The sequence below is a fragment of the Galeopterus variegatus genome, unplaced genomic scaffold (genome assembly GCF_000696425.1).
Source record: "Galeopterus variegatus unplaced genomic scaffold, G_variegatus-3.0.2 Scaffold154, whole genome shotgun sequence".
Classification (NCBI taxonomy): domain Eukaryota; kingdom Metazoa; phylum Chordata; class Mammalia; order Dermoptera; family Cynocephalidae; genus Galeopterus; species Galeopterus variegatus.
Window position 1 is genome coordinate 180,294 of NW_007726265.1, and position 21,913 is coordinate 202,206.

Consider the following 21,913-nt stretch of genomic DNA (forward strand, 5'->3'; position numbering starts at 1 on the left):
GGAGCATTACTGTCATAAGGCTGGTAGGGGGAGTGAGTGGAGAATGTGTTTGGAAGTGAATAGAGGGTCAACCAACTGGCTAGTTTGCTGCACTGATTTCCTCTGTCAAGGAGGCTGAGTTCAGAAAGTTGGGGAATAATAAAAATTTGATGCCGTGTATTTCTCTTATCAAATTTAGCCATGCACAAAGTTGCAGTCTTCTGTTGATGTGGAAACTTTTTTGGTTTCTCCCCTACATTTATCTTGAGTGTTTGAAAATAACATATTGCCTTTGGTTTCAAGGGCTTTGCCATCTTAAGACCTTATACTTTAAACATGGGCAGTTCGTAGATTCCTGTCTTACACAGACATGGTAATGTTGTGATTTGATTAGCCTTTATGTAAGAAAAGATGTGATCCAGTAATTGTCAGCTATAGAAATGAGATAAAATCCTAAAAGAGCACCTGATTTATGAGCTTCTGATTCTTATGGGTTTGTTCATGGTACTAATGCAGGACAATAGCATTTCCTTGTGATTCATCAGCACCTTTGGCCTCATACATATTGTGTTTCCTCTGGCAGATTTGAAGAACCCAAATGATTCAACAGTACACAGCCCCTTTACAAAGCGCCAGGCTTTCACCCCATCTTCAACCATGATGGAGGTGTTCCTTCAGGAGAAGCCACCTACAGTGGCTACCTCCACAGCTGCACCTCCACCCCCCTCTTCTCCTCTGCCAAGCAAATCCACCTCGGCTCCACAGATGTCTCCTGGGTCTTCAGACAACCAGTCCTCCAGCCCTCAGCCAGCTCAGCAGAAACTGAAACAGCAGAAGAAAAAGGCCTCCTTGACTTCTAAGGTACTTGAACTTTTTAGGTAGATAGTATTTTAATGCAAGGAGGTGTGGGATTTGGAAATTGAGATTGTAAGGGTAAGTTTGGAAATTTAAAGGGAAAGTTTTTTATTAGTCTACAGTAAGTTTGTATTAAACCATTACTTTTTCCTCTTCACCTTTCTCTACAGATTCCTGCTCTGGCTGTGGAGATGCCTGGCTCAGCAGATATCTCAGGGCTAAACCTGCAGTTTGGGGCATTGCAGTTTGGATCAGAGCCTGTCCTTTCTGATTATGAGTCCACCCCCACCACGAGCGCCTCTTCAAGCCAGGCTCCAAGTAGCCTGTATACCAGCACGGCCAGGTAATTGAAACATTAGCCATAAGACCTCTTTTATTAGGCTTTTACTATTTTTTCTAAGTCTCTTGCTGATTTCTAGAATTCTGGAGAGGCCAAGCCTGCGACTGGGTGAGGGGAAAAGTAGTCAGTTGTAGCATTTTATTGAGTACTTTAAAATATTGTTATTAGGATGATTTGTAACTAACAGAAGTATGTCACTTAGATACTTATAGAATGTCCAAGCACAGTTCTGAAAGATGTGTACAGAACTTCTAACACAGAGTACCTTGGCATTTGCCACAGCTGAAAATGCTGGTGGTTCTTTGGTCCACTTTCAGTCCTTTGTTGTGGGACTTAGGCCTGTGAAGGTTATAATTTTGAACTCCTAGGAAGGAGGTAGAATTAGTAATATCTTACAGAAATTAAAAGTAACCTCATTGGTAGAACTTTCCTTACCTCGTCTGTTAGCTATCAAGGAGGGCCATCTTAAACAACAGAAAATCCTGGAGGAATTTCAGGGGACTAGGCTGTTTTTTCCCAGTTCTTGGGATTTAAAAATACAGATGTCTGGCCCTAGTCTAGATCTTTTAAATCATAACTGCCACTGTTGCATGTGAATATTTTTTAAAAACTCCTCTCAGGAGAATTGTACCAGTAATCTTAAATCCGATAAGATTCTCAAGGGAGCTCAGAATTCCTTAAGATGAATGTAAACAAAAGATGGCTTTTCCTGTACTTAGGGTTCATGTTATGATGTACAGAAGGGACCAAGAGTATTGTACCCTTTCTCCTGACCTTTAGCCTCTTTTTGTTATAACATCAGAATGTAGAGGAATAAGGGGTTTTTCTCCTCCTTTAGGAGTTGGAAAAAAAAATTTTTTTAAAGATGACTGGTAAGGGGATCTCAACCCTTGACTTGATGTTGTCAGCACCATGCTCAGCCTGTGAGCTAACCGGCCATCCCTATATAGGGATCTGAACCCGTGGCCTTGGTGTTATCATCAGCACCGCACTCTCCCGAGTGAGCCATGGGCCAGCCCTGAAAAAAAATTTTTTTTTAAAGATGACCGGTAAGGGGATCTTAACCCTTGACTTGGTGTTGTTAGCACCATGTTCGTCCAGTGAGCTAACCGGCCATCCCTATATGGGATCCAAACCTGTGACCTTGGTGTTATCAGCACCACACTCTCCTGAGTGAGCCATGGGCTGGCCCTATGACTTGAAAATATTTTTAAACTTCATCCTTAATTCAGATCCTGGATTATAGAATGTGGAAATTCCTATTGTTGTCAGGAGAAAATTGTGGGAGTCTTTTTTATTTGTTGCCGGAAAATTTCTTTTTGATTGAAATCAAGTTATTTTAGTAGCAGAGCTCTGTATGTCCTGGTATCAGTGAATCTGTTCTATTTTGTTTTTCTGAGATTTTTCTTCTTTTCATTCCCCACAGTGAATCTTCATCTACAGTTTCATCTAATCAGAGTCAGGAGTCTGGTTATCAGAGCGGCCCAATTCAGTCAACAACCTATACCTCCCAAAATAATGCTCAGGGCCCTCTTTATGAACAGAGATCTACACAGACTCGACGGTACCCCAGCTCCATCTCTTCATCACCCCAAAAGGACCTGACTCAGGCAAAGGTAGTGGTTTCACGAGCTCCTGGGCATTGGTTAGGAGAATAGTATGCAGGAGTTCCTTAAATATTATTGTTTTACTTCTCAGCAACTGGTGCTAAGAAACCTCAGACATGCTGATTGAGAAACTGAAGAAGCACATTTCTGTGGTTGGTGAAATAAAGTTCTTTTCAGCAAGCCTGGAGACTCAGAGGCAGAAAACCATTCTCTTTGTACTAAACATTCATTGTCTCTAGTAGAATCTGTCTCAGGTACCTGTCCTCCCTTCTTGGAAGATCTGATTGCTACACTTCTGGGTGCATATTAGTAGACCTCACCTTGCAATATTTTGGCTTGGTGAGGGGGACAGCATATGGCAAAGGTGATGTGGAGTGACTGTCAGATGCAGCAAGCAGAATAGGTGGTTTGGCTGAACTGTCATAGTCCCACATCCTCCCCCTAGGTCTACTGGATTTTGACTTTGGGGTTTTTCTGTATCTATTTTGGGTTTGCAGGGGTTGCCTTCTGTTGCCTTTGGTCATACAGGGTTGTGTATCTGGTTTTGTTTTATTTATTTATTTATTTTTGGCAGCTGACTGGTACAGAGATTGAACCCTGGACCTTAGTGTTATTAGCACCATGCTTTAACCAACTGAGCTAACTGGCCAGCCATGTGTTGTTCATAATTTTTGTTGTTATTTTGTTTCTTTGGATAGTCTACCTTGTATTAATCTTTTGGTTAATCTACTGGAGTTTCTCCTAAAGGATTGTTGACCAAAATTAAGCTGAGTCAATGCTAATTTGCCCCATTCACATGAATTTGTTTCTTGTTCCTCTGTTTCTTGTACCAGAATGGCTTCAGTTCTGTGCAGGCCACGCAGTTGCAGACTACGCAATCTGTTGAAGGTGAGTGTTCTCCAGGCTTTTTTCTCTCAGTTGTAGTGTTTTGCTCCCCTTATTATTTTTGCATTTCTCAAATTGTAGTGAGAGGAGCTCTGGCACAGTGATCAAAACATCTGGTTATAGTCTTAGTGTGGTTCTGCTGCTGTTTTAGTCTCAAACCATCCTAAATTTCAGATTCTCTATCTTAAAATGGTGATAATTCCATTGGTTCGTTTCATTGAACAAATGAGGTCCATGCTGTGAAATTCTTGGAATTTAAAAAAAAAAAGATTCTGCCTAATACAAATGACCCATGATTAAATAACTCACACTTGTCTTTGGGGCAGCAAAGGACTGTAGTGACCTCTTTACGAGAAGACACTCCCTTTTCTCTGATGAGGTGAATTCCTTTCTTTATTTCCAGGTGCTACAGGCTCTGCAGTGAAATCTGACTCACCTTCCACTTCTAGCATCCCTCCTCTCAATGAAACGGTATCTGCGGCTTCCTTACTGACGACAACCAATCAGCATTCGTCCTCCTTAAGTGGCTTAAGCCACAGTGAGGAGATTCCAAATACTACCACCACACAACACAGCAGGTGATTGGGGATGAGGATGGAGGTTGGGATTGATGAGTAACAATAACAGAGCTTTCTGGTTGTGTCTTATTCCTTCTACCTGGCAGAGACCACATTAGCCCTGCTTTTTTGTGGTAAGTTGGGTGTCCTAATTGCTGTGGGGAAGAGAAGACAGAGGAGGCTTATTTTATCTTATCCTTTCAACGTCCACTCTTGCTTTAACTGCATACTGCCCCTGGCTAGCCCTTGTGCTTACCACATGATCTCAGACCTCCTTGGTCTCATATTCTGCCTTATTCCATCTTATTCTCTTGCTTGTGTTATTGACTAAAGCTCCAGGTCAGGTAACCATAGCACTGTGGCTCATGGCAACCTCTTTTTACTTACAGCACATTATCTACGCAGCAGAATACCCTTTCGTCATCAACATCTTCTGGGCGCACTTCAACATCCACTCTTTTGGTAAGTGATACTGAGAGGAAGTGTGGTTTTCTTTTTCTTACACTTAAAACTATCCAACCCTAAAAGTCTCCTAAGAAAGAATTCTTCCCTCATGTGGTAGCAAAATGATAATTGATCTGAGGTTACAGGAAAAGGAGTAAAATGTTGTTGGAAAGCCAAAAGAAGCAGAAGACTCCAGAAATATTGCAAATATTTGAACTCTGGACCATTCCTAAATGCCCTGGAAATGACTTTCTGACACCTCCCCACCCCCACCCCCCCACAACCTTGAAGATAGGTGGGGCTTTGTATGCTGTAGTAAATTCTGTAAGAACATACCTTTCTCTCTGGTAGAGCTGTTCTCATTCCTTGGTCTGGGGTAATGCTGGATGTGAGTCCTAAAAATAGTGTGAGGCTGGACATCCCTATGAAAGTTGAGGCCAGATGAGAGCTTTTGGTCAAAATTAATTTCACTGTTGTGATTTTTAGCAACTATTTGTGGAATTAAGCTGGACTAATAAAGGAAGGACCCATTTTGGACAAAGGTCTCAGGTTTTCCAGGGGCCTAGGGAAAGATATGAGGGCTAAGCCTTTCTTAGGAAACTCTTTACTCAAATATACAATTTCAGTTTTAAATTCAGAACTTGTACTTTTTTATAGCCCATGAACTGGTCTCTCGGGCTGAACTAGTGGAGAGAAGTGTGGGAGAGAGGGCTGTGATACGTTTTCCAGGTCTCAACCATCTCTGTCCCCTTACTGGTCAACCATTGTTGATCTCTTGAGGAGTGTGTCCCCAGCACTTTACTGTCTTTCTGAACAGGATGGTGATGTGCAGTGAGTGTCTCTTACCACCTTTGCCAGATGAATCTTGAGGACTGTGTAGCTGGAGAGTTTTTCTAACTATGGCAGAAGGCACCTTAGTACCCTGCCTTGGCCTTTTTAATTGGGAAGTTGACACGATGGTAATATAGTCAGCAGAAGGGATTGTTTATCTTTCCTGACCTGTGATACTAATTTCTGTTTCCTTCTCTCTTCCACTGCTGCACCTTTTTTGAAGCACACAAGTGTGGAGAGTGAGGCGAATCTCCATTCTTCCTCCAGCACTTTCTCTACCACGTCCAGCACAGTCTCTGCACCTCCCCCAGTGGTCAGCGTCTCCTCCAGTCTCAATAGTGGCAGTAGCCTGGGCCTCAGCCTAGGCAGCAACTCCACTGTCACAGCCTCGACTCGAAGCTCAGTTGCTACTACTTCAGGTAGCTTTGCATAGGCAGGTGGCATTCCTCTGGGATGGAGGAGATAAGTAATTATGTCTCAGGATGAAAATGTAATTTCTCTTTTAGGAAAAGCTCCTCCTAACCTCCCTCCTGGGGTTCCGCCGTTGTTGCCTAATCCATATATTATGGCTCCAGGGTTATTACATGCCTACCCGGTAAGTGGGACTGAAGGGTCTTCTCCAGAAGGTGAAGATAGTGTAGCCACTCTTTTAATAACTCTGGCTTCAGGTGGAAGACTATAATTAAAATGCAAGGTAAATGAGTGGTTGCCACATATAAGCAAACAGGTTTTTAATCTTTATAGTTCTGAAAAAAATAATTTTTAGAGAGGAAGGACTAAACTGAGGCCAGGCCCTCTATTGTTTATCTGCTCGTGTAAAACACAAATTCTGGGTCTCAGAAGCCAAAGGCCAGAGTATTCACCTGGAATCTCTTTCAGTTCCTTAGAGAATTATTTTCTCTAGTTGAATTGATTACCTAACTTTGGAGATCTTTTCTGGCTCTGACCTGGTCAGAGCAGAGTTCCCTGACTCAGTCTGGGACTGTCTGAGAATAAGTGGCTGACAGAAGAGGCTTTTTGCCCTGACATATCTTCTGTCACTTTCAAGCATTCCAAACCTATTAAGATGAAGGGAGTTTATGAAAATTTTTTATGAGACATCTGTTCTTGTCCTTACAGAGGAAGTCTGGATAAACATCATACAAATGAAACATCCAAATAGTACTACTACACATTTTTTAATATCAACACACTGTTACTACCCAGAAATTGGAGAACACGAGTAAAATATGAATCCTTTCTGGAAAAGATATATTTTAAGGCAAATTTTGAAGGCTATTGTATAAAACTTGTATCTACCCTACTGCTGCCCAGAGGCCAACCTAGTTGAATCACCATTGTTTAGCTCCAGGAAAGCTTCAAAACCTTTCATGAATCATTTAATCTGTACTTCACTCCTTAAAGAAAACAAAGAAATAATCTGTTTCCTGTTCTACCTAAAAATAAGGGTGAATGTTCTGTTAAATTATCTTGCCTCTTAGCTCCTTGGTTTGCCACCATTGTGACCAGTTCTCAATAATATTGTTACATGTTTATATCTTTCAGCCACAAGTATATGGTTATGATGACTTGCAGATGCTTCAGACAAGATTTCCATTGGTAAGTATATGGGGTAGAGCTTTGGAAAAGAAAGTGATCCTAAAAATTAGTGTTGGTAGGATTATCTCAAATGTTCAGTTGATAAGTCACAGACGTATCTCTTTTTGAACACATCTCTCCATACACACACTTTGATTTAAGATATATTAGAATTTAAGGGGCTGGCCCGGTGGCACACTGGATAGTGCGCCGCTTGGGAGGCGCGGCGGCGCTCCCGCCCGAGGGTTCGGATCCCACATACAGACTGGTTCCCGCTCACTGGCTGAGCGAGGCGCGGGAGCAGCACCGAGGGTTGCAATCCCGTTGCCAGTCCCCGGTCCGGTACGGGGGCAACACTGAGGGTTGCGATCCGTTGCCGGACACGGAAAAAAGACAAAAGACAAAAAAAAAAAAAAAAAGAATTTAAGGACTTGGGTGTGTGGTTCTAACAGAAGGTAACTTTTTTCTTTTTTAAATTAGAGTTGTAGCGTCTTTGAAGTAAACATACTTTAACCTAAACTATGGCCCATTAGAGTACTCTGGAGCTCTCAGGATGTTTTCTGTTATGTCTCAAACACTTTACATTACAGAAAGAAAGATCTGTTTTCTCAGTAGTATAAACCTGGCATAGACTGGTAGGGATGATATCTAGAGGGTTGAAAGTTTTGGTCCTGGTGGGCCTTGATGTATTCTCCAGTGGGCATACCCGTAGACCTTGTGTGACTATATTCATGGCCAGGCAGGGGGGACAGTGTATGCAAGAGTAATTTGGGAGTTTGTGCTAGCTCTAACCAGCTTAATCAGTGGCTGGATAAACTGCAGTACTCCAACATTATCTGGCTTCTCACCTGTGGAAATAATTTCTCATGTTGGGGTATGAGTGGCATTGAATCTCTGTTATTTCTCTCTCCTAGGATTACTACAGCATCCCATTTCCCACACCTACCACTCCGCTGACCGGGAGGGATGGTAGCTTGGCCAGCAACCCTTATTCTGGTAGGACTGGGATGGAGCTGAATAAAGGAAAATTGTTTTAGGATTGGTGGCAGGTATCTGATTGGTAGCAAGAAGGGACCCGTTTCTAACCTTAATTAAGATCTTTGGAAGCGGTATAGACTGGATGTGATGAATTAGGCTTAGTAGATTCAGAATCCTGCTAAAGATGGGCATGTGGTTGCTTTTTTCTTTTCGTCTCTCTCTTGTCTCCCTGTGATTTCCAGATGATTATCTCAACTTGGTTTTCTCAGCCATTCTCCAGCTTTTTCCAGGAAGTATAGTGATTGAACTGACCTTCTGTGCTCATCTCTGCCCCTGTACCCTACTCACAGTGGCAGTCTCATTGCCCTGCTAGGCCTGGGCCTTCTTTTTTCTACCTAACCTATCGTTGTCCTCATTGATTTATCATTTTCCCTGATCTATCATTGTCCTTCAAGTCCAGCTTGGGGTATTCCCCATGGAGGAGCAGAGGGGAGGAAAGTGGGGGAGAGATAAAAGAGATCATGAGTGGGCAGAGAAATAATCATGCAGGAGCTTTGTTCTAGAAGCTTGTCTTTGCCACAGCATCGCACAATTAATTCAGCATTAGTCCTTGACTAGCACTGTGCTGAGCAATGCCAAGAGGAACTACAAAGAAATGTAATTCAAGGAATTGAATTACAGTCTTTGAATGGGATCTTCTAGAATCATGTGAAACCAGAAGTAATTCTACATTGGTATTGGGGTGAAAGAGGCAGGTACATTTAGCCTCTTCTGTCACAGGTGACCTCACAAAGTTTGGTCGTGGGGATGCCTCCTCCCCAGCTCCGGCCACAACCTTGGCCCAGCCCCAACAGAATCAGACGCAGACTCACCACACCACGCAGCAGACATTCCTGAATCCGGCGCTGCCTCCTGGCTACAGTTACACCAGCCTGCCATACTACACAGGGGTTCCGGGCCTCCCCAGCACCTTCCAGTATGGGCCTGCTGTGTTCCCTGTGAGTACTTGATCTCTCATGGTGTAGGATCCTAGCCCTGGACATTATCCTAGCTCTTTTCAAGGTTAGAGGACTCTTTAGTAATGAATTAGAGGGAACAGTTTCTACCTCTGGCCTGGAAGGGAGAGCGGGGCAGGAATTGTTGGAATTGGAATAGGAATTATCTGTTCTTAGAATTAGCCAAGGGTAGGGCCGGCCCGGTGGTGCACTGCTACAGTGCGCCGCTTGGGAGCGCGGCGGCGCTCCCGCCGAGGGTTCGGATCCCACATACAGACCGGTTCCCGCTCACTGGCTGAGCGAGGGGCGGGCGCGGCACTGAGGGTTGCGATCCCGTTGCCGGTCCCGGTCCGGTACGGGCGCAACACTGAGGGTTGCGGTCCGTTGCCGGAAACGAAAAAAGACAAAAAAAAAAAAAAAAAAAAGAATTAGCCAAGGGTATAATATGATGATATACAGTTTTGTTTCCCTCAAACCGTCATTCATTCATTCTGCTATCACTCCCCCTTTTCCTTTCTCCGAACTACCATTTTTTTACTTCACTGGTAGATTCTAGAAATACTAAGCAAACTGTAGCTAGCCTACATCAGGACAGGTATAGTCTTCTGAACGCCAAGTCCCTGGAGTAGGCAGGTAGGACAGATAGTATCTTACTGCCATTTCACTGCAGTTCTGGCTTTTTTGCTCATTAGGTGGCTCCTACCTCTTCCAAGCAGCATGGTGTGAATGTCAGTGTGAATGCATCGGCCACCCCTTTCCAACAGCCAAGTGGATATGGGTCTCACGGATACAACACTGGTAAGCTTACCTTGGCCCTGGCTCAGTGATATCTGTGGGATGTTATTGCATGACTTTTAGGGAGGAAGACTTGGTGCTTCAGAAAAGAGGTTGATGAGGTTGTGCTGATGCTCCATGTATGATTGTTAATGCTTGACTGATTTGGGTGTCTGGGAACAGCACCAACAGAGGACTAGGACATTTGTCCACTACTCATGGTGGGAATGCCCAAGGGTGTCTTTTGGCTATGTTGGCTGGCCTAAACTTTGGGTGGGAATTAGGGCAAGGGGCCCTAAGATTTTGCTGAGATGTCGGTGGAGGCAGATGTTAATTTGTATGGCACTGATAGTACACAGGGGAATATACTCACTGAATAGAAGGGTTAACTGGGTTCATAGCTGTGATAGGTTTGGCTTAAATATCTTTGTAGTTCTACTTTTCTCATGTGGCTCCCTTTTTATTCCCTAACTAGAAGATCTAAGATATAGAGAGAAAGGGGTAGAAACAACAATTCCAGTAGAATAAGAATTGGACTGGGAGAGTTGGACTTTTAGGTTCCTTCATTTGTATGGCTGGTCTCTTTGTAAATTCCATTTCCACATCTGATGGCAGGAAGAGAAGTGTAGGAATCCTCTGGATGGATACTGACCAAAATACTTAGTCTATTCCGTGCTTCCAAACCTGACATCTGTGCTCCACTTTTGGAGGACAGAAAATAAGAAGGGGTCTTTGAATAAAACATTTCTAATTTTTCAGTGACTTGTGAGTATGAAGATGAGGTTGTTGCAATTGTTAGGTGTTGGTATTGAGGGTTGTCCTTCAAAGCTCTCAGCTCAGCTACAGTTTCATGGTGATTTATATGGAACAGCATCTGTGTTCTTTACCTTGTGAAGCTCCAAGTGGGTAAATTGCCCAAGGTTTTCCATAATTGGGAAACTGTGTGAGCTGAGCACAGAAGGCAGTAGGTCTAGGAACTAATAGCCAGGTGGAGCTTTGAACTGTATGACTTAGAATGGGTCATGATTTAAATAAAAGAAATCCTGAGAAGCCCCATTGAGAGTTCATACTTAGACTCCTTGTGGCCACCCTTCTCCCTGAACAAGGTCCACTCTAATCCTTAGTGGGGTGGATTACAAGTGTTTTGACTTGGAATGGCCCAGTTCTGAGAACGCTAGGTTTAAGTTTTAGTTGGACTAGGTTCAATAATTTTAAGAGGTAGGTGATTGATAATGTAAGAGAATTGGCATACCTGATTCTGGAAATCTTAGATTCTTCCCTCCCTTATGATTTCAGAAAGCTGTTAGAATGGCCCTTTCAGAACTCCCAGTTCCCAACCCCACAGAGGGCTCTTGTCATTCCATTCCTCATCAACCTCTAAATTCATTTATTTTTATGTATTTGATTCCTTTTAGGAAGAAAATATCCACCCCCTTACAAGCATTTCTGGACGGCTGAGAGCTAATTTGGCCCGAGGCTGGGGGCTATGTTTTGTGTGTGTGTATAAATTTGCACTGAAGTCTTGTTTCAGAAACCAGACCACTGAGGAGAGCCTGCCGAGCTGAGGCCGTGGCCTGCGTGGCTTGGGGAAATGAGTTGGTGGATAAGACTTCTGGGCTTTCGAACTTGCCCCTCCCCTATTTCCTACCCCCCCATATGTCTGACCCTGTTTTACCCATTTCGAGTGCAAGCGGTGCAGCACCTCCGAAGCATCAATGCACACACCTGCTGTTGCTTTTGATTTCTGGAAGGCATGTAGTTTCAACTTGTAACAAAAATATTTGTAGTCTTCAATAAACTGTGGTATTTCTTTAGTTAACTCTGGCGTTCTTTCCGTGCATGTCTTTCTGGACACTAGGAACCAATTTTGTGCTGTGGATGAAGGGTGGAGGGTGGCCTTTTTAGTCAAACCCCAGCATAGCTAAAAAACTGTTAACATTTCAGTATAGTGGTTTTATTAAGGTGGTGGTGGGAGGACAGCCTCAGTTTCCAGCCTGTTGATTGGTTGGTAAAGAAAGCTGTTTGTAGAAAACTTCTGATTCCCCATGCTTGTATCTCTTTACTTTCTCATTTAGATCTTCCCCTTGCCTCTTATGTAAGCAGAGGGGAAAGAACAAAAAAGTTTAGTGTGTCATGTTATGGTGACAGGTAAAAGAGATGGTGTTCAGAGCTTTTGTTAGCAAAGTTATTTTCCAAGCCTTCGTTCTCACATATGGTTCCCAAAGGCCAAGTGGCTGAGATCTGATAAAGTCATTAGTGATCAGTTAGTTGATGACTCAGGCTCTGTGAAAACTGTGCTAGCCTGGAACATTGTTCTTAGTCCCTTGATGGCTTTTTAGAAACTGAATTATTAGTCGTTTTGCACTTGTGGGTATAGCTAAGGATGTGTTGGAAAAGTTTGGCCAGACATCTCATTGAATGTGGAAATTCTAATCCCCACTCAGTCCTACTAGTACACCCTTTCTTTGTAGAGTTAACTTGGACAGTGATATCACCACCCTTGGTTAATCAGAAACCAAAGTATTCAGCCTTCCCTGTATTTGTTCACAGCCCTCTGGAGTACCAATACCCATTATTTTCTAGGGTCTCTAGTGCTTACATTGATGGTATTATGGCTACTATACAGAGTATTGTCTTTGTTCCTGCATTTTCAATCCCTTCAACCCCATATCCGAGTTAAGGCCTCTGGACTAGAAGCTGATTTTTAGCTAGCCCAGCCTCTAGAAAGAATGAGACCAGGTAGGGGCACATTGGAACTAAATTCCTCTCTACCACCCAGCTTGAGGATCCAGTTAGTCATTTCTCCCATCCTATGTAGGCCATCTAGCCTCACTACAAAGTGACCAAACAAGGTGTTTGAGCCTTTGCAGTAAAAAAAAAATTGTTTCTTTTAGTTTGTCTTAAAAATGTTCTATTTATGTCCTGTTTATTCCACCTTCACTCTCAGCCCTTCCACACAAACCTCATTAGTTTTAATATTTTACATAAGTTCTTTTATACCTGTTACCCAGTGATTTGTGAGACCAGGCACCAGAGTTTGAAGACAGAAGGGAAAAAAGTACTCCATTAGCTCCTTAAGAAGTTCCTGTATTGTTCCCTTCTTTTACTTCAGTGCCTTTAAAGTAGAGTTGGTATGTTGGAGATGAGGAAGTATTTTCTCTTGTTTGGTTTTTGTAGTTCTGTCCTTTTTCCTAGTTGGTGTTTGCTCCTCCCTAGAACTATCTGGACTTAAGACGTGAGAGGGCTTTCCAGGTTAACATGCCATTTCTATTGGGAAAGTTCTAAAGTGACTGTCCAAGGTGGGCTTAACTTTTGAAGGCTGCCTTTGTCCTAAGCATGGGAGGATCTGGGTTCTGGAGTTTGAAAGGAGATTGCTGTTGAATTGTGAGCGAAAGATTCTTTTTTTGTGATTTGGTCACTCTAGTACAGTGCTTCTAAAAACTTTTCCATCAAAGTGCTCCTAACAAAGTAGCAGAAGGATTGTATACCTCTGAGGGGAAGAATTCAAGAGCATAGACAGAAATGCAGTTTTTCTGAAATTTTATCTTCATGGAAACTAATATCTTTTAAAAATCATATCTTTAAATTTCTAGTTAAATATTTTTCCTCAAATTTTTGTTTAAAATATCTCAAGCAAGATGCTAGATTTTTTTTTTTCTTTCCTTTATGTCTTTTTTACTGACCGGCAACAGGATTGCAACCCTCGGTGTCGCGCCCGTACCGGGGATCGGCAACGGGATCGCAACCCTCGGTGTTGCCCCGCACCACGCTCAGCCAGTGAGCGGGAACCGGTCTCCACATGGGATCCGAACCCTCGGCGGGAGCGCCGCCGCACTCCCAAGCGGCGCACTCTCCAGTGCGCCACCAGGCCGGCCCCAAGATGCTAGATTATTTATCCATGGCTTTTCCTCTCTCCTCGACCCATTGCGCTATACCCTACGAGGGTAATTGCACTTTGAGGAATACAAATTAAAATGAGGTATTACCCTGGTTTCCTGAAAGTTTCAGTGTTAGTAGAGTTTTTTCAGCAAGAAATAGGTGAGTTGGGATATGGGTCAGAGCTTTTATCTCATGGAGAAGCTGAAGTTGTAAATTGAAAATGACATTTGGTGTTTTGTGTTCACCTAGGCTTTGGGAGATAGCCTACCCCTGTCTACTTTCCTATTCCTCCCCACCCCAATGTGCTTAGGCTTAAATTGTGTAAATGGAAATTCATCTTTGTGTCAGCCCTTTAAATCATAAGTATATAGTCTAGAGGCTCCAAGACTGGAGAATCTGGACTAAGTGAGCGGAAGCTCTAAGAATGAAAGTGCTCTTGAGTGTTGAATTAGACTGTTCTTCTAGTACTTACCTTATGCTGTGGAGGCATGAATTTTGAGCCCAAAAGTCTCTCTTCAGTAACAGAAAGAGCCAGATAACCCAAGTCTTCAGGGACAGGACTGAATGGAGTTTGGGTGGATTTATTTGAATGGACATTAAAAGCTTATTACATTCTTGTTGGGTATTGGCACAAAAGTATTTTTTAAATTGTATATGCTAGTGAGGTTTGATTATATCCCCTTCCCCCCCCCAAAAAAAAAAAAAAACAAGTCACCTCACTCACACACATGCTCAGCACACACCCAGAAAAGGCAAAGGAACACTTAGGGAGCTTTTCTATCACAAACTCTTATCTCTCAGGACTGACCTGAAGCTGGAAAAACCAAAATTTCCTTGCAGTGCTATAGCTAGAAAGGCTACAGACATCACCTCATCCCACCTCAGGCAGCTAGCTGAGCTAATCCTCCTGTCTGTTTCCTCCTCTCCCAGGTGTATCAGTCACTTCCAGTAACACGGGCGTGCCAGATATCTCGGGTTCTGTATACTCCAAAACCCAGGTAGGTGCCTGGCTCTGGACAGAAGTGGAAAAAGAGAGATGGACATAGAGGAGATAGAGTTGCAATGTTAGAAATACGGTGAACAAGAACAACCCTAGTAGAGGTGTCAGGAAACACATTCTACCTTATTTCTAAACGAGTGGTCTTCTCTAGACCTCAGTTTCTCTAAGACATTAAAGTTTAGCCCTCAGGCAAAAAACAAGAAATGTAATAGGAAAGTGAGGTATGGCAAATTTTTAAAAATGTGTCATGTGACTTACTGTGCAACTGTCCTGGCCCCTTTACCTACCCACTCCCAACCTTTTTCATAACTTTCCAAGAGAACAAATACGAGAATGAAGGAAAGCTAGTTTATTACATTCTTTGTGAGTAAATCTATAACAAAGTGGGAATGGGAAAAGGAGACAGTCCAATAACTGGGTGAGGCATTTGAGTTATCCACAGGTTTGTGTTGTGTTGCTTTTATCCCATAACATAAATAATTAAAAGTTTGCTATAAATATTAGAGGTTTGCGGGGGAGTGCGTCATGGCCAAAACCTTCAACACTTAAGATACCTCTGTGTGTATTCATTTCTTTTGAAACATCCAAGGAGTTCTAGTTTCTATCCAATTCCAGGGGCAGGAATGCCAAGAGTAGTCAGCAAATTTAGGTTTGTTCATAAACTCCTGTGACATTAGATTTTACAAAGTACTTTCACATTCATCCTCTCATTTGATCCTTGTGACAGAAAAGTCAGTTAGCATCCCTGTTTTACGTATAAGAAAATAGGCTGAGAGATTGAGTAATTTGCTCACGATCACACAGCTATTAAAGGGCAGAGCTGGGGACTGAGATCTGAATATCTGGCTTTAGGTGCACTGTTCCTTCTGTGACACCAGGCTGCTTTCTGTGGCGGGGGGGAAGCTTGGGCTCAGAAACTCCCAGGATTCATTTGCTGATTCCTTTTGCGCTCTCTCTTCCTGTCCTCCTTGATAGCAGTCCTTTGAGAAACAAGGTTTTCATTCCGGTACTCCTGCTGCCTCCTTCAACTTGCCTTCAGCCCTAGGAAGTGGGGGGCCCATCAATCCGGCCACAGCTGCTGCCTACCCACCTGCCCCCTTTATGCACATTCTGACCCCCCATCAGCAGCCGCACTCCCAGATCCTTCACCATCACCTGCAGCAGGATGGCCAGGTAATAGCCTTTCCCCCTCTGTCCTTTCCCTTCCTCTTCCTTCCTGTCCCTTAAAACTGCCTCCCCTTTCCTTTTCTTACCCTTCCTCAGCACCACCTTCACCCAATCCCTTCCCAGCGCCAGCCATGGGCACACAGCACATACAGACACAAGCGCACATAACACTAGCAGCCAGCAAAGGAAATGTCAGAGAAGGGGCCAGATTGAAACCTTTTTTGCCCAATTCCTTTGGTGCCTTTCTCCTCCACCTTGTCCCATGGCACAGTTGTCATCCCATCAGACCTGGGTCACACCTCCCCTCATACCTCTCCCAGTCTTCCCCTTTCCCTGACATTATAGCTTTTTCCTTCTAATGGTGGAGTTCTATTGTCAAAGTTTGTCCCTTTATTTTCCATATATCCTGGTTCTGCCTCAGCTACCATATTTGCAGATGATTCTCTGTTGCCAGCGCCAGCAGGAGGAGCAGGTAATGAAACTGAATGATGATATGCTTGAACCCACTCCTTTTCAGTCCTCATTTCACCTCCACAGCCTCAGGAAACTTGGAAAGAAAAGACTGCGCGGTCACAAATCGGGATACACAAACACAAACACCTTGCTGAGCTCTCTGGCCTCCCCTTCCTCTTCTCCTCCCCTCCTCAACACCCTCTTTATCTTTCTATCCTTCCCCAACTCTGGAAACACTTGGTTACCAGAATGGAAAAGATTCCTGAGGCAGCATCTGGAGACCTCAGACTGTCTGTCCTACCTTGCTCACAGATGTTATGTGTGGTAGGGATGGGGATCCATAAGATGGTGCAAGTGACCTCTTGAGAGCTCCATCATAGGTGGCTGGGGAGCTAGAATAAGGGCTTCCTTGCCATCAAAGACAGCTTTCCAGTTGAGGCATTCATGGGGATCAATGAAAATGAAATCACATTGTGATCACTCATCTCTAAGAGGCCACAATTCTCTCTAGATAGTAACTTTCTTTCAGAGAAGGGGTGGGTGGTGGAGTACTGGGAGGAGGTAGAATTGAAAATGATTGAAACTATCTTGTCTCCAAAGGTATCTTGTCCTCTTTACATCTTTCCCCTATTTAAAGGTCAAAAATGCTTTCTTTTTTGTAAGAGAGGGTCTCTAGAAACTATGTAGACCAAATTTTCTGTGGTTGAGAAATAAACTTCATAGTAGTTTCTAAGTAAGGGGAATGGGAGAGCATGACAATTTGCATCTCTCCACCTGAAGATAATACAGATGTGTCCCACTAACTAGACACCTTTTTCCTCTTCATGATCCTCCCATTCCCCTGCAGACGGGCAGCGGGCAACGTAGCCAGACCAGCTCCATCCCGCAGAAGCCCCAGACCAACAAGTCTGCCTACAACAGCTACAGCTGGGGGGCCAACTGAGGCCCTGACCCTCTTCTCCTGGTCCCATCTTCTGAGAGGGCTTCTCAGCCTGGAATCTATGGAAGCAGCATCAAAGAGAGAAAGGAATGGGGGGGGGGGGTTCCGCTGCCCCCCAGTCCCAGCGGCCCACCCTATGCCTCAGCTTCATGTCTGTCCCATTCCCATACCATTCCTACTCTGTTGTATGTATTATAGGATTTGTATTTTATCCTTTTTCTTTCCTTCTTTCCTCTTCCTCCTCCTTCCCCCTTGCATTCAAGATTATGAAACTTTGCTGTGGGCCCTGCCCTTCCTTTGCTTCCTCCTGTTCACCCTGGTGGTGTATGGGTGAAGTGGGGAGGAGGGACTCCCAAATATATATCAGCCCAACAGCCCTAAGTCTCCTCCTTTATTATTAGGAAAACAAAACAACAACGAAAAAATGGCGTCATGAATATGAACAGCATTGTCAGATGAATTAGTTGAAGTGGTTTTTTTTTTTTTTTTTTTTTTTTTTTTTTTTTTTTTTTTTTTTTTTTTTTTTTTTTTTTTTTTTTTTTTTTTTTTTGTACTGTGTCCTCAAATTTAATGGATTAATGTGTCTTGTATATATAAAAAGAAAACCTCTACCTTCAGCCTCTGCCCATTCTTGCTCCGTCTAGGATATCCTCAATCTCGTCGATGACCAGCTTGGTGAATAAGTATTACTGTACCAACTGGGCCTCCTGTAGCAGGCCCCGAAGGCAGTGGAATAAAATGAAATCTTTGCCCTTTAAGAACTCCTCTGACCTTAATGTGCTAGTATCTTGCCCTTGAGGGAATTCCCTTTCCTTAACCCCTAAGAATTTCACAACCTGATGACTGGAAAGAACCACCACAAATCTTCATTTCCTCCAGAAACTCCTACGCCTACAGCAGATTTCAAAGAGGGGGAGAGGAGATTGGGAGGAAAGGGGAGAGGATTAAGGAGTTGAGACCATTCGAAAGAAAGAAATGGCTTAATGAAGTCTTAGTATGACTTAGGGTCCAGGCACATACACTGAACAGAAGTGAGGGTAGCATGTGCTGTTAGTTGGCAGAACTAAAGCTCGGGGCCGCTACCCCCAGGAGTAGACTACAGTAGTTCTTGATTATTGAGTGCTTTCATGTAGCATAGCTATACCCAATCCCTTGAAAAAAGGAGTCTAGAGCAAGGCCTGGGGTGGAATGGGGTACAGGGAGGGAGTTGAAAATCAATGATAGGGAGGTGGTCAGTTAGCTCCATTGGTTAGAACACATCCTTGTAACACCAGGGTCAAGGGTTTAGATCTCCACACTGGCCAGCCACCAAAAGAAAAAAAAAAATCAGTGATAGAAAAAAGGGATACTTATAGCCCCCAATTCTTTATTCCTAATCAGGCCTTTTCACTAGCTTCTCTTCCCTTATCTCTTACAGATCCTTTATCTTGCTGGTTGCAGAGCCTGCTTATAAATACTAAAATAATCCTTTGTGGTTATGGCAAACTCGTTAGCTGCAGAGATAACGTACATAACATACTTACATAAGGAGGGGGGGCTGGGAGAGGTGGTCGGTATGGGGATACGAACCTGTAACCTTGGGGTTATAAGGCTGTGCTCTAATCACTTGAGCTAGCCGGCTATTCCTGTCCCAAAGCCTTTACTCAGCTCTGGGGGATTCAATCTAGAAAGAGCTTGGTAAAGCATTTTTGTCCATCCCTCTAATATTAGGTGTCTCCCAGGTCAGTCTAGAAACACGACCGAGGAAGGGGGCGAGGTGGTTTCTGCTGGTAGGCCGGCCGTCCTTGGGTGGGCGGTCCAGGGGTGAGGGAGGGCCTCAGACAAGTCCATCTGTGCGTTAGGGCTGCCCTCTGGCGGCTTTATCCGGGGTCAAACTCTCGAAACACAGTTTTGGACCGAGTTAGTCGGCAGTAGGGAGAATCGACTTAGGAGTGAGGTGGTCACTGGAAAATAAAAATTCGGCACGCCAACTTCCCTCACAGAAAGCTGATCTCTTGGAGAATGACCGTCCCGACCGGCTCCACTTCCACGTCCGGCTTACGGTCGTTTTACGACAATGTGTCCGGATCGCAGGCTTGCTTTCCGGCAGCGCGGACTGACGCTTAGCTCAATTTCCGACGGCTCAGCGCAGGCTGCCCCATGGTGCGAATGGGCTACGGGAGGGGTTCAAAGGTTCGAGACCCAGTACGAGAATGAGCCTCTTTGATCTCTTCCGGGGCTTTTTCGGCTTTTCTGGACCTCGAAGGTGAGAATAGGTCCGGATCGGACATTGAAGGGGGAGGTCTTCTGCGGGGAGTTCGATCCCTTACACCCTATTTTTGGAAAAACATCCTCTTCCCCACTCCTTCAACTCCTGCGGAGAGGACGGAAGTGGCAGCATTGAGAAGTCACCCCGCGACAGTAACCAATGCGGTCGTTAGGAGGAGAAACAGGTTTTCTCCAACCTGGGGTGATGCAACAGGGGCCCAGCGGGGAAGACAGTGGGGTTCTGGGGCAGAGGACAATGAGCAAGTGACCCGGACCTTGGGGGCTGGGATCACCGAAGAAAAACCAGGGAAAGGTTGTTTGGGAAGAGTTGCGAAATGAGGGCTGACTTTGATAAAAACTTAAAACAGTTAGCTGTTATGTTTTTTGATTTGACAGCCAGTCCTCCAGCCCTCTCCCCAGCTTCCCGGACCCTTGCTCTGGTCCCGCTTTTCCACCCATGAGTTGATTTTATTGCTTAAATAGTGCTGAAATCTTGGTGGCCAATCTGCCTCCGCCCTCAGACACAAAGATCCCTTTTTTGGAGGGATGACTCGAGATGAAGATGAGGATGATGAGGAAGAGGAAGAAGGAGCCGCATGGGGCCATGGGAGCCGGAGATTTGATGGTCCCCAACCTCCTGAGGAATTTGGCTTCAGCTTCAGCCCAGGAGGAGGGATGCGTTTCTACGATAACTTCGGCTTCCACGACCTAGTACGGGATTTCAATAGCATCTTCAGCGAGATGGGGGCCTGGACCTTGCCTTCCCACCCTCCTGGTGTGTGGCTTTACCTGAGGGAGAACCCATGGTTTCTAGTGCATTGGTGGGTGAAAAAAGATCCTACGGGGAGTAGTTGGGGGATGGGAAGTGTGAGTAGACAGATGATTTCAGGGAGATTTAAAGAGCCCAAGTCCTTTTCCACACCAGCATCCACTGCCACCTTTCTGCAGAACTTCCAGGTACTGAGTCAGAGACACCTGGTGAGAGACCACAAGAGGGACAGACACTTCGGGACTCAATGCTTAAGTATCCAGATAGTCACCAGCGCAGGACCTTTGGGGGGGTCTTGGAGAGTGATGCAAAGACTGAATCCCCAAAACCAGCACCAGACTGGGGTTACCAGAGACCTTTTCATAGGGTGAGTACCCCATCTGGGCCTGAAGTGAGAACGTATGGGGAGACCACTAATAAAGTGCAAGACTAGAATCCTTGTTGGAATCAGTCTTGTTGATAGACTTGGGTTGGAATCCTGGGCCCTCCACTGTGTGTGTGTGTGTATTTCTACATGTGTGTGTGTGTATTTTTACGTGTGTGTGTGTGTATTTTTACGTGTGTGTGTGTGTGTGTATTTTTATGTGTGTGTGTGTGTGCGTGTGTGTGTATTTTTACGTGTATGTGTGTGTGGCTGGCCAGTAAGGGGATCCAAATCCTTGACCTTGGTGTTACAACACCATGCTCTAACCAACTGAGCTAACACTTTTTTATGTGTTTATTTGTATTTTTTTTATATTAAGCTTCTTGTAGGATTTTCTTCAGGAGAAAATGGGAGTTCTGTTTCTTTTAAAAAAACAAACCAAAATACTGGTCTAGATGATTCTCAGATAAGGCAGAATTGTTGGGGGAGGACAGGGAATTATCAGTTCAGGAAGTCTTTTTGGTAGAACACTACGTAAAACAGCCAGGAAGGAGTAGGTAAATAAAGCTATCCTGAATGGAATTATTTCTCCTGGGAGAAGGGGATTTTGGAACTTGGGAGTGGTTTGGGATCTGTGACTCATCAAGTTTCAGTTTGGAAGGTGTCTTTTCACTTACTGTGGCTTCTTCTGCAGTTTGATGATATATGGCCTGTGACCCCACATCCTAGAGCCAGAGAGGACAATGGTGAGTCAGGAGGGAGGGGACATTTACCAGCCCTCTGTTATTTACCTGAAGTTCTGTCTGTACTCCCTTTCTAAAGTTCCTTTCTGCCACACTTGTTCCCTTTTTTCCTTTGGACTCTCTCTCCTGGTTCTTCACCTCTCTGCTTTTCTAGATATTGATTCCCAGGTTTCTGAGGAGGGCCTTGGCCCAGTTTTACAGCCTCAACCCAAATCCTATTTTAAGAGCATCTCTGTGACCAAGATCACTAAGCCAGATGGGGTGAGTTCAGAGAGAGGGTTAAAGAAAACTGTGGCCAGGGAATGCCCTGGAAAAAGGGATCTGTGTAAAGAAACATAATCCTTTAGTAATGTTAGGAATTTGGTGGGGGCTTGTCCTTGTAGACAGTAGAGGAGCGCCAGATTGTGGTGGACAGCGAAGGCCGGACAGAGACCACAGTAACCCGTCAAGAAGCAGATGGTTGTCCCAGAAATGGTAAGTTAAGAGTATGTTGCTTTTTTTTTTTTTTTTTTTTTTTTTTTTTTTGGC

General features: G+C 44.2%; 2 protein-coding genes across 12 annotated transcripts in view; both read left to right on the forward strand.

Moving 5' to 3' along the window:
* UBAP2L (ubiquitin associated protein 2-like) overlaps positions 1–18,023 on the forward strand; it is a 43,175-nt gene extending 25,152 nt beyond the window's left edge. For 3 of the 9 annotated variants that reach the window (XM_008592466.1, XM_008592473.1, XM_008592478.1), the window contains 16 exons: positions 563–840; positions 1,005–1,177; positions 2,601–2,790; positions 3,615–3,669; positions 4,070–4,244; positions 4,613–4,685; positions 5,722–5,917; positions 6,005–6,093; positions 7,044–7,097; positions 7,991–8,072; positions 8,835–9,052; positions 9,742–9,847; positions 14,633–14,700; positions 15,678–15,875; positions 16,291–16,341; positions 17,170–17,677. In XM_008592466.1, coding sequence (XP_008590688.1) covers positions 563–840; positions 1,005–1,177; positions 2,601–2,790; positions 3,615–3,669; positions 4,070–4,244; positions 4,613–4,685; positions 5,722–5,917; positions 6,005–6,093; positions 7,044–7,097; positions 7,991–8,072; positions 8,835–9,052; positions 9,742–9,847; positions 14,633–14,700; positions 15,678–15,875; positions 16,291–16,341; positions 17,170–17,265 — 2,102 coding nt within the window. In that variant the 3' untranslated portion in view covers positions 17,266–17,677. Of the gene's footprint in view, positions 1–562; positions 841–1,004; positions 1,178–2,600; positions 2,791–3,614; positions 3,670–4,069; positions 4,245–4,612; positions 4,686–5,721; positions 5,918–6,004; positions 6,094–7,043; positions 7,098–7,990; positions 8,073–8,834; positions 9,053–9,741; positions 9,848–11,238; positions 11,643–14,632; positions 14,701–15,677; positions 15,876–16,290; positions 16,342–17,169; positions 17,678–17,906 lie in introns of those variants that run through there. The other 6 variants (XM_008592489.1, XM_008592516.1, XM_008592485.1 and 3 more) reach the window with 3 other exon arrangements.
* A 1,241-nt stretch (positions 18,024–19,264) lies between these two features.
* HAX1 (HCLS1 associated protein X-1) overlaps positions 19,265–21,913 on the forward strand; it is a 3,583-nt gene continuing 934 nt past the window's right edge. The window contains exons 1-6 of one of the 3 annotated variants that reach the window (XM_008592524.1): positions 19,265–19,507; positions 20,031–20,284; positions 20,458–20,645; positions 21,337–21,388; positions 21,540–21,646; positions 21,769–21,859. In XM_008592524.1, the coding sequence (XP_008590746.1) occupies positions 19,455–19,507; positions 20,031–20,284; positions 20,458–20,645; positions 21,337–21,388; positions 21,540–21,646; positions 21,769–21,859 (745 nt within the window). In that variant the 5' untranslated portion in view covers positions 19,265–19,454. Of the gene's footprint in view, positions 19,508–19,992; positions 20,285–20,457; positions 20,646–21,336; positions 21,389–21,539; positions 21,647–21,768; positions 21,860–21,913 lie in introns of all 3 variants that reach the window. The other 2 variants (XM_008592528.1, XM_008592535.1) reach the window with 2 other exon arrangements.